At 45.9% G+C, this 10,298-nt stretch overlaps 1 protein-coding gene across 1 annotated transcript; it reads right to left on the bottom strand.

Moving 5' to 3' along the window:
* Positions 1-4,033: 4,033 nt before the first annotated feature.
* On the bottom strand, positions 4,034-5,196 carry LOC141040667 (uncharacterized). Its single transcript, XM_073506783.1, has 2 exons — positions 4,873-5,196; positions 4,034-4,816 (listed from the first exon to the last, which is right to left on the bottom strand). Exons 1-2 carry the CDS (start codon positions 5,194-5,196, stop codon positions 4,034-4,036), a joined length of 1,107 nt encoding a protein of 368 aa, XP_073362884.1.
* Between the last annotated feature and the right edge of the window lie 5,102 nt (positions 5,197-10,298).

A 10,298-nucleotide genomic window follows, 5' to 3' on the forward strand; every position in this document is an offset into this window, starting at 1 on the left:
TCCAACAAGGAGGAATAAAGGTCCACTTCCTGCAAATGCATTTATTCAGGACCATATAAGTGAATTTCCTTCTCCGAGGGCAACAACGGCAACAAGGGCTGGCATGGACATAGCAAGAGGTAGAGGAAGGGGAGGAGGAAGGGGAAGAGGGAGAGGCAGAGCCAAGTCTTCTTCTCTTACAAATAATGTAAGTGGTTCAGATATTGCTTCAAGTGTAGATGTGGAAAATTTAATAGAAAGAACAAGAGCAAGCGTGAGAGGGACAGGGACAGGGAGAGCAAGAGTGAGAGGAGGAGCAACCGATGGTACTGCTACCCATGTTGAAGGAAGTAGTGCTACTGCTAGTAGTGTGCAACAAGGAGGAGGGACAAGTGTTGCCCACGCTGCACCAAGAGCAAGAAGAGCGAGAAAAACAAAAAGACCAGTGCCTGGAGGTGATCATTGGAATGGTTATGAGCACTCAAGATAGTATCAGTTGCTCTACAGAAATAAGTAGAATGTTTAAGTGCAAGTATGTGCAACCTGCTTGTAATGCAATTTCAAATGGTTTCAGAACTATGTTTTGGAAGCTTTTAGAACTACGTGTTGTCACTGTTTAAAAACTATGGAATAAGTGCAAGTATGTGCAACTTGCTTGTAATACTTTTTCAAACGGGTTACAGAATGATGTGTTGGATGGTTTTAGAACTATGTGATCATTTGGATTTTTTAAAAACTACCAATGATATTGTCATTGAAGTCATGTTCTATATATTTTCTGTAGTGTGAGTGTATATTGAATGTGAGGTTTTGTATTGTCGTCAAGATTTATACATATTACTTTGATATTCTCTGAAACCCACTGATTTTATATACATATTTAACAATGATTACGTGAAGATATATATAGTAGCCTGCCTATTTGAACATAAATCACGTCATGGTGCATTGGTCTGGAAGCCAACTTCTAACCCAGACTGCCTGTGTTCAAATACTATAGGACAGACGTTTTAATATTTATTTTTTCTCCTGATTCAGCATAAATATATATACTCGGCACCGTGTTAGTCTGCGAACTTTGTGTTATTCCAATGGTTGGTGATGTGTTGCCTGTTCAGAACGGCCAAGGTTCAAGTCTTGGGCAACACAATTTTTAATACTTTTTTGCTCCAAACGCCCTTAATTAGCATGGTCTATGAGAAAAAAAACCCGACCAATTTGCAAATAAAACCATATAAAAATAGTGAATTCACAAGCACTCAAAGGATCAATGACATGGCATCCACGTGGCCGGTTTTTTCCTGGTCAGACCGGTTTTGAACTTATTTGATCAAATCAACGAGTTTGCGGACCAAATCTGATCACTTCTCGAGTTCTTGGACTAAAACGTGCAATCAAGTTGAGTTCATGGACTAGTGGCGCATTTCACTCTTTGGAAATAGTGTTTTGCGTAAAAATATCAATTATATCATACTTTTTTGCTCCAAACGCCCTTAATTAGCATGGTCTATGAGAAAAAAAACCCCGACCAATTTGCAAATAAAACCATATAAAAATAGTGAATTCACAAGCACTCAAAGGATCAATGACATGGCATCCACGTGGCCGGTTTTTTCCTGGTCAGACCGGTTTTGAACTTATTTGATCAAATCAACGAGTTTGCGGACCAAATCTGATCACTTCTCGAGTTCTTGGACTAAAACGTGCAATCAAGTTGAGTTCATGGACTAGTGGCGCATTTCACTCTTTGGAAATAGTGTTTTGCGTAAAAATATCAATTATATCATAACTTAAGATATAAAATGTCAATTACATAACAAAATTGTCCAAGAGCAATACATGCATAAGCAGTTAACCACATACACCAAAAATAGTCTCCAGTTGTCTACAAGGGCCCAATACATGGCATAAACACACAAAATAGACAATTCTATATAAGATAGGGTTTACAGAACCGCGCTACTGCTACTTTAGGTAGCTATAGCCCTGGTTACATAAACGCGCTACTGCTAGCTATAGCGCGTGTCAAATAATAGCGCTACTACTATCTTTTTCTTTTCCTTTTTCTTTTCTTTTTTTTTCTTTTCCTTTTTTCTTTTCTTTTATTTTATTTTCTTTTCATTTTCTTTTTTCCTTTTCTTTTTTCCTTTTCTTTTTCATGTGGTCAAGTTCAAACTTAGCAGTAGCGCCTTGTCCTAAAAACGCGCGGCTACTATACCATTAGCAGTAGCTCTGTTTGCAGAAGGGCGGTACTACTAAACCTAGCCTGTCGGCAACGGTGTGGCAGTTGTAGTAGTAGCTCGTTCTCTTCTTCCTGCGCTATTGCTATGTGGATAACAGTAGCACCCTTTGTAGTTAGCAGTAGCGCATCCTTTTAGTCAGCATTACTGATAAGCTTATGTGTATAAGGTTTTCCTAATAGTGTTAAGATAGCCTGTAGGGTGAAGTGTCGAAATTTGAGTACATGGATAGAAACCGTACAGAAATGTAGGACATGCATATGTGTCTGTACAAAAAAGTAGGACATGGACAAGGGTCAAGCAGATGCATGCAGATCCATGGGGTCAAACGACTCAAAAAAACAAACAACAAATTTCTTTTTTTTTGTTGAGAAAACAAACAACAAATTTCATGTTTAAATAATTCAGCAAGGTCTACAGCAAGCTAATTCAGCAAGGTCAACAACAAGCTAATTCAGCAACAACAAACTCCACTAATTAACCACACACATGCAGATCGATGGCATCTAAGAGAGTGTGAGAGTGATTTGGGCTTGGGTCGATAGGCTGCTCTGTTGTTGGGTGCACGCAACAAAGCAGTATAATGCTATAACGTTAGAGCGTATAGCGAGGTTTAACGACGCTATAGCGTGATTAGAGCCATAGCGAGAAAATATGCCTAAACATAGCGCGTCCTTCCCAGATAAGTTAAAGCGACACTATAACATGGAAATGGCACACCTTTTTTTTCCATTGTGTATATCACACTATAAGATCTAAAATCCAAATTCTATCTACACTTCTAGAAACGATAAAGAAAACTATGTTGTGAATAGCAGCTCAGTTTACTATTCTAATTAAATTAAATTTTGAATAAGGTACTATTCATGACAAAATTTATTTTTTACTCTCAGTCGGTGGATTGAGTTTCGGCACCTGTTAGGCTGTGCATATGCGTATCGGTGAGCGTCCATGCATGCATGTTTGTACTATGTTTAAAAGATTTGTCATTATGGAATAGGAAAAATATTATCATCTAGTCTCTATGTTTGGATAATGCAAATAATAAAAAATTACTATTGTTGTACATGTTTATTTCGTTGATGGTTGTCAGGTTTTTAAAATAGTTTTTGGATTTTGGGTAGTTCAGTTATGTCCTGGTGAGGCTAAACAATAAGGTTGGTAACAAAGCAAAATCTGTGTCAGTTATCTGGGCGTAGAAACTTATGACATTCTCATAAGTTGCTACCAGAAAATAGCTACGCCTGCACTACGCCTGCAGAAACGTTTCTGAAAAGGATAACCCCTATAGAAAAAACACTGTGACATTAGTGATGTAGTTTTTGTAGACAAACTGCGGGAGCAGAAAGTCGAACGAGCACAGACCTAGGTGCACGATCACATCCGAATACAGCTTCTGAATGTCAAGTATTACATGGATTTCATTCGACATGAATATTAAGGAATTTGAAACCTTCAAGTCGCCCATATTTATGTTTCTTCGTGCTTTGATTGACTGCAATTTATGTTGTGCTTTGATTGGGTAAAGAGCCAATCAAACAGAAGGATAGCACAGCTGAATTCGTTGTGGTGTATAAACTATAAAGCCAAAAAGGCAACGCCTGATTCAAAACAATATTTAAATAGTTGGAATGATGGGCCAACATAGTAAAATTTAGACTGGCAGGCCTAAACATCTGAAGCATGCACAATATCTAAATCAAATAAAAGAGTCAAGATAACATCCCGTTTTTGTTGACACCAGATAAAATCATAATTCATCTAAAAAAAGACAACTTCATAATTTTGATACGTACTACGATCACATTGAACGGCTAGAAATCAGGAGGAAGAAGCCACATGAGGTTGTTATGGTCACCACTAGGCACGTAATATCTCACTGCCATGATTATATCAGCACCATTGAACTTTCGGTCTTCCCCACAGTACAGATGTTGGCCATTGCCACATCTTGTCAACTCTACACCACTACAGATGGACTTATCGTCGCCTATTAAGTTGACATTGTTGTAGTATATGTGGTTTGTCTCTACTCTGCCACGCCTGGCCGCTGACATGTACACCATCCTGGAGCAATTGGCACTCAAGAACAAGGCATGCTCGTTTAATTTCGTCAGTTCTGCCCACCTATAGTAGTTACGTGTATTTCTAATCTTGACGAGCTCAAACACTTTGAAGAAGAAGCCCTTGTTCTCTTGTGAGCACCAGGCTCTTTTGGCCATGAACAACTTGTCGCCGTGCTTGAGGATGTAGTTGATGTCGAATCCCATTCGTTCGCACTTGGGTAGTTGGCTCAAGCGCAATGTGCGGGCCACGTTGATCACCGGATTACCTTGTTTGGTCATATGAATGTCGTGCACGAATAAATCGCTTCTGAGCAGGCCATAGAGCTTCCCACGGCAGAAAGCAATGTCGTCGTAAGAGCTAGTAAAACTTTGCAGCATCCACTGGTTACTATTGTTTCCACATCCAACTCTGCATACCGCGAGACCGTCCGCGAGGATGGCGGCAAGGATGCAGCGGTCCAGCGTGGGGGCCACCGAAAACACCAACTTCTTGATCCATGGCGTGGTGCGTTGCTTGACGGAGAGCGGCACCTCGAGGCCAGAAAAGAGATTGACGATCAGTCGATCACTAGCGACTCACCACCAACAACGGACGACGTGGCGGCGACCCAGCCCCCGTCGTGAAACCCGACCAGCCTCGTGCCGACCACCACGGGCGGGAGCGGGACGCCTAGGAGTGCGCCGTCCACGGGGCAGAGCACGCGCTTCGCCGTGCCGCCTTCACGTGGTGAGATGATCAGCCACGGGATGGTCGGCGGCGGCGGTTGCAAGGACCTAACAACGCGCCACGAGCGGCAGACAGCGGTGAAGAGGACGCGGCCGAGCGGAGAAGCGATCCGGGCGTAGATCTCCCAGAGAAGATCACGCGGGAGCTTGGACCACGCAGCGGACGCGATCATCTGCGCCGCCATACTTCTCCTTCTCGATTTTGACTAGGATAGGAGGTGGCGTTTACGCGGATGGATTGTTACGTAGTAGTAGTCGCTAGGTTTTGGCAGGTACTCCCTCCGTTCCAAAATAGATCTCCCGGAGGTGGCCAGTGTCCAGCCAGCTACGCATGCAGCGCAGGCGCAGCCATGGCTAGGAAGAATCCAACAAGAGGAAGAGGAGGGCTTTTGGCGTCGCCGAGGTCCCGCAGGCTCCTACGCGATGGAGGCGTAGTGAAGATTGAAGCATCGAACATACATGATTCAGGGAGATTAGCATCATCTCTTCCAGGCTTGTGTATGTTGTTGTGTATTAGGCTATTAGCGCACATTTGGATTTGCTTCATGGAAACATTATTCAGTTTGATGGAAACAAATTTACGTTTATGGAAGCAAAAATTGCAAGCCATCTCAATCAACTCTGTTGGAAGAATGTTCAACTCGGTGAGCTCTCCAGAGTATTGCCAATTTACGTTAATGGAAGCAAAATTTATGTTTCGTTTTTTGGGGAACCCCTTGTAGTTCATTAGCTTTGGTGTCGTTTCCTTGACCTTGGCATGCGTGGTCCATCGAAGCAGGTCTCATCGTAGTAAGCGGCGACCTAGGAAAGCAAAATATTTGACCAGATTGGGGTTTGTGGAACACGGGGTATGATGGTTCGACGAGTCAAATAGAAAAACTACTGATGCCCAAGCATACAATGGGAAAAGGCTGTCTATAACTAGTGATTTTGTTGGGATATCAGCCTTCTGCTGAATTACAGTCACACTCCTCCTCAATATCTCTTCTCCACCTATAGCTTCCGGGCAGACGGGTCAGTGTGCACCGTTCTACATGCCCTCGTACACAATGGGGTAAGCCGGCCTCCGGGATACTACCTAATATCACAACGGGTGGTATCATGCCTACACCGTGATTGACTGGTTGGGGTGGTGGTTCCGCATATGCCACATCTAGAGTGAGAATTTGAGCTCCACTTATACTTGGAACAGTTCATACATGTGCTTATTCAGTTTTCTACTAATATCTCATCTTGGCTACACTACCTTTCAATTGTATACTTGGCTCGAAAGTGTAGTACTATTTAATTGATCATACAAACGGACCTCATAGCTGAGCGAGTCCTGGATTAAGGGGTCTTCGGGCGTCCGGCCTATATGACGTGGGCCGGACTGATGGGCCATGAAGTTACAAGACAGAAGACTTCCTCCCGTGTCCGGATGGGACTCTCCTTTGCGTGGAAGGCAAGCTTGGCGTTCGGATATGAAGATTCCATCCTCTATAAACCGACTATGTACAACCCTAGGCCCCTCAAGTGTCTATATAAATCGAAGGATTTAGTCCGTAGAGGCAATCATAATCATACAGGCTAGACATCTAGGGTTTAGCCATTACGATCTCGTGGTAGATCAACTCTTGTAATCCTCATATTCATCAAGATCAATCAAGCAGGAAGTAGGGTATTACCTCCATCGAGAGGGCCCGAACCTGGGTAAACATCGTGTCCCCCGTCTACTGTTACCATCAACCTTAGACGCACAGTTCGGGACCCCCTACCCGAGATCTGCCGGTTTTGACACCGACATTGGTGCTTTCATTGAGAGTTCCGCTGTGACGTCGAAGACAGGGTCGATGGCTCGCCTTGTTATCAAGGACAGTATCACCTCCGGAGGAGCCCTAGCCTCAGGCCAAACCCTCCGGCTGGGCGGCTTTACCATGGCCGCCTGTTCGGCTGTTAAGCCAATGATGACTTCTCAGGTCATCAAAAATCCTCTCCGTGTTGACTCCGAATACTCCAAACGGATGGATCCCGCGGAGTTGTCGTCTTTGAACGAACTTTTGGATCGCATCACCGCCATGGGAGTCGCTATAGACTATGATCAGATTGGGCTTAAACCCGATCAGAGAGAAATCAAATCTCCGCCGATCACCCATCAGATAGCTGTCGTAGAGGAGCAAAACAACAACTCTTCCCCTACGTTGAAGACAAGCTATGTTCGGATTTCCGAGTTCCAAGAGCCGGATACCCGTTCGCGGGATGACACTCCGAACCCCTCGAACTGTGAACCGGGCGCCGAGCCTAGAAAATTATCTGACATCCCGGAGCCCGAACTCATAAGCTCGGAAGTTTTTCAAACTCCGGACTCCACATCGGGTCAGGGTTCAGATTTAAAGCCACCCACCCACCACAGGCAATATTCGCCAAGCAATTATGGCCCTCCGGATATATGCGACCTCATTTACGTATGACAGTAGTCTCAGGAAACAGTCCATCACTTTTGGGCCAGATTCCTCCTTGTCAAAGACAAGATTAAAGATTGTCGCGACGAGGACGCGATTTCAGTATTCTGCAATAATTGCACGGACGAAGGAATCCTCAACGCCATAAACCGCCGTCGCGTATTACACTTTGCTGACTTGGCGACCATAGTACAGAAGTACTGCGCAATGGAGAGTGCCTGGAAAACTCAGACAGCTCGGTGGGAACCACTAGTCTTCACTCAACCCCTCTGGCGGGCAAAAAGGATGCACCCCCGTGGGGCACCCGAACCCATAGTGAAGAAAACTAAGCCCATTACGGGACGCAGAACTGTTCTGGAGGGATGGCTCGATAGGCCATGCAAAATACACACAACACCGGATACCATACCAACCCATAGCCTTAGAGCATGTTGGATACTCCGGCAGGTGGCCAAGAGCGGCGAGGATATCCTCACCACAAACACCTCAGAGCAACGCCCCCCGGAGGAGACTACCCCAGAGTATTGACGGTCTTCGAGACTTTCGCCTCAAACAATCGGCGCAAGAGGGCACTCCGCGACCTCGCCAAAGTCTGCCAAGTTGCAGCAATAAACCCCTGGAACGACACGACCATAACTTTCAATGCGAGTGACGAACCAAAATTCCGGTCAGTCTGGGCACCAGCCGCCTTGGTCCTCAATCCAATTGTGGACGGCTTTCGGCTTACTATAGTGCTTACGGACGGCGGCAGTGGGCTAAACCTCATCTACGAGGACACGCTCAATAAAATGGAAATAGACAGGAGTCGTATCGAACAAAGTAATATGACCTTCCGAGGAATCATTCCTAACCGGGAGGCGCAATGCGCGGGGAAAATTACACTCGACGTGGTATTCGGCACGCCGGAGAACTATCGGTCCGAAGAGATAACCTTACAGGTGGCCCCTTTCAACAGTGGATACCACGCCCTGTTGGGGCGATACGCATTCATGCGCTTTCAAGCTATACCTCACTACGGGTATATGAATCTCAAGATACCCGGGCCCAACGGTATTATCACTCTCGCCAGTGATCCGGACATAGCACTCCGCGCCGAAAACAAAACTGCATCCCTGGCCCTCGAGGCACTATCCGAGGCCCTCGCGGCCGAAGAGTTAACCGCACTACGCTCCACGGTGGATAGGGACGATGTAATCCTTGATAAGCGGCCCAAATCCACCTCCTTCAAACCAGCAGACGAAATAGTCAAATTTCAAGTCCACCCGACGGACCCTAAGAAGACAGCTTCCATCGGGGCGCAGCTGGACCCAATGGTCGACGCCGCACTACGAGCGTTCCTGCGCGAGAACTGGGACATATTCGCCTGGCACCCTTCTGATATGCCGGGAATCCCACACAGGTTGGCCGAACACAACCTCAATATACTGAAGGGATATAAGCCGGTCAAACAAACATTGCGGCGCTTTTCCGAACCCAAACGACAAGCTATGGGGGAGGAGCTAGCCAAGTTAATCGAGGACGAATTCATTAGAGAAATAAAACATCCGTACTGGCTAGCAAACCTGGTGATGGTGCCAAAGAAGAACAAATCCTGGCGCCTGTGCGTCGTTTCAAAAACCTCAACAAGGCCTGCCCTAAGGATCCCTTCCCCCTCCCCCGCATCGATCAGATTATTGATGCTACCGCAGGACACGACTCACTATGTTTCCTCGACGCATACTCCGAATACCATCAAATCAAAATGAATGAATCCGATCAAGCCGCAACGGCATTCATTACCCCATACGGGCCTTTCTGCTTCAACACTATGCCCTTTGGGCTTAAAAACGTCGGCGCCACCTACCAACGCATGATTCAAACATGCCTGGAGAAACAAATCGGCAAGACAGTTGAAGCATACGTGGATGACGTCATCATCAAGACTAGACATGTCGAGTCATTAATAGACGACATGCGTCTCGCATTCGACAACCTCCGTACTTATGACATCAAGCTCAATCCGGAAAAGTGTGTTTTTGGCGTTCCCGCTGGAAAACTGTTGGGCTTCATCGTTTCCAATAGAGGAATTGAAGCAAATCCAGCCAAAATCCGAGCTCTGTCACAATTGGCTACACCAACAGATCTTAAACAGGTCCAAAAGCTAGCCAGATGCGTGGCAGCCTTAAGCCGCTTTATCTCCAGACTAGGAGAAAAAGCATTGCCACTTTATCGCCTTCTCCGACGCACCGACCACTTCAAGTGGACAGATGCAGCAACGGCCGGACCGGAAGAAATAAATGCTCTTTTAGCGAGCAACCCAATCCTGGCCGCGCCGAATGTCGGCGAACCCATGTTATTATACATCTCCGCCACACACCAGGTGGTGAGCGCGGTGCTCGTCGTCGAGCGCGAGGAGGACGGACACAAATTCCCACTTCAGAAACCGGTATACTATGTATCCACTGTCCTCACACCATGCAAATCCCGGTACCCTCATTACCAAAAGATAGTATACGCGGTCTTCATGGCATCTCAGAAGCTATGACACAACTTCCAAGAGTGCTCGATCACGGTGGCTTCCGAGGTCCCACTCAATGACATAATAAACAACCGCGACGCTACATGTCGGATTGCTAAGTGGGCCATTGAGCTCCTGCCATTCGACATAACATACAAACCACGCCGAGCCATTATATCCCAAGTATTGGCCGACTTCGTCGCCGAATGGACAGAGGCCAAACTCCCTAAAGAGTACGGTACATATTCCAACTGGGTCATGCACTTTGATGGCTCTAAAATGCTGGCCGGCTTAGGAGCGGGCATTATCTTAACGTCCCCCACTGGAGACACGGTTCAGTATGTACTCC

Source organism: Aegilops tauschii, chromosome 2 (assembly GCF_002575655.3).
Source record: "Aegilops tauschii subsp. strangulata cultivar AL8/78 chromosome 2, Aet v6.0, whole genome shotgun sequence".
In the NCBI taxonomy this organism is placed as follows: Eukaryota; Viridiplantae; Streptophyta; class Magnoliopsida; order Poales; family Poaceae; genus Aegilops; species Aegilops tauschii.

What these genes read in the sequence shown, in the direction of transcription:
- LOC141040667 (XM_073506783.1), bottom strand. Translation starts at nt 5,196, where the DNA reads ATGGCGGCGCAGATGATCGCGTCCGCTGCGTGGTCCAAGCTCCCGCGT. An exon ending in TCGCCGCCACGTCGTCCGTT is followed by an intron (nt 4,817 to 4,872) that starts GTTGGTGGTGAG and finishes TCTGGCCTCGAG; the next exon opens with GTGCCGCTCTCCGTCAAGCA.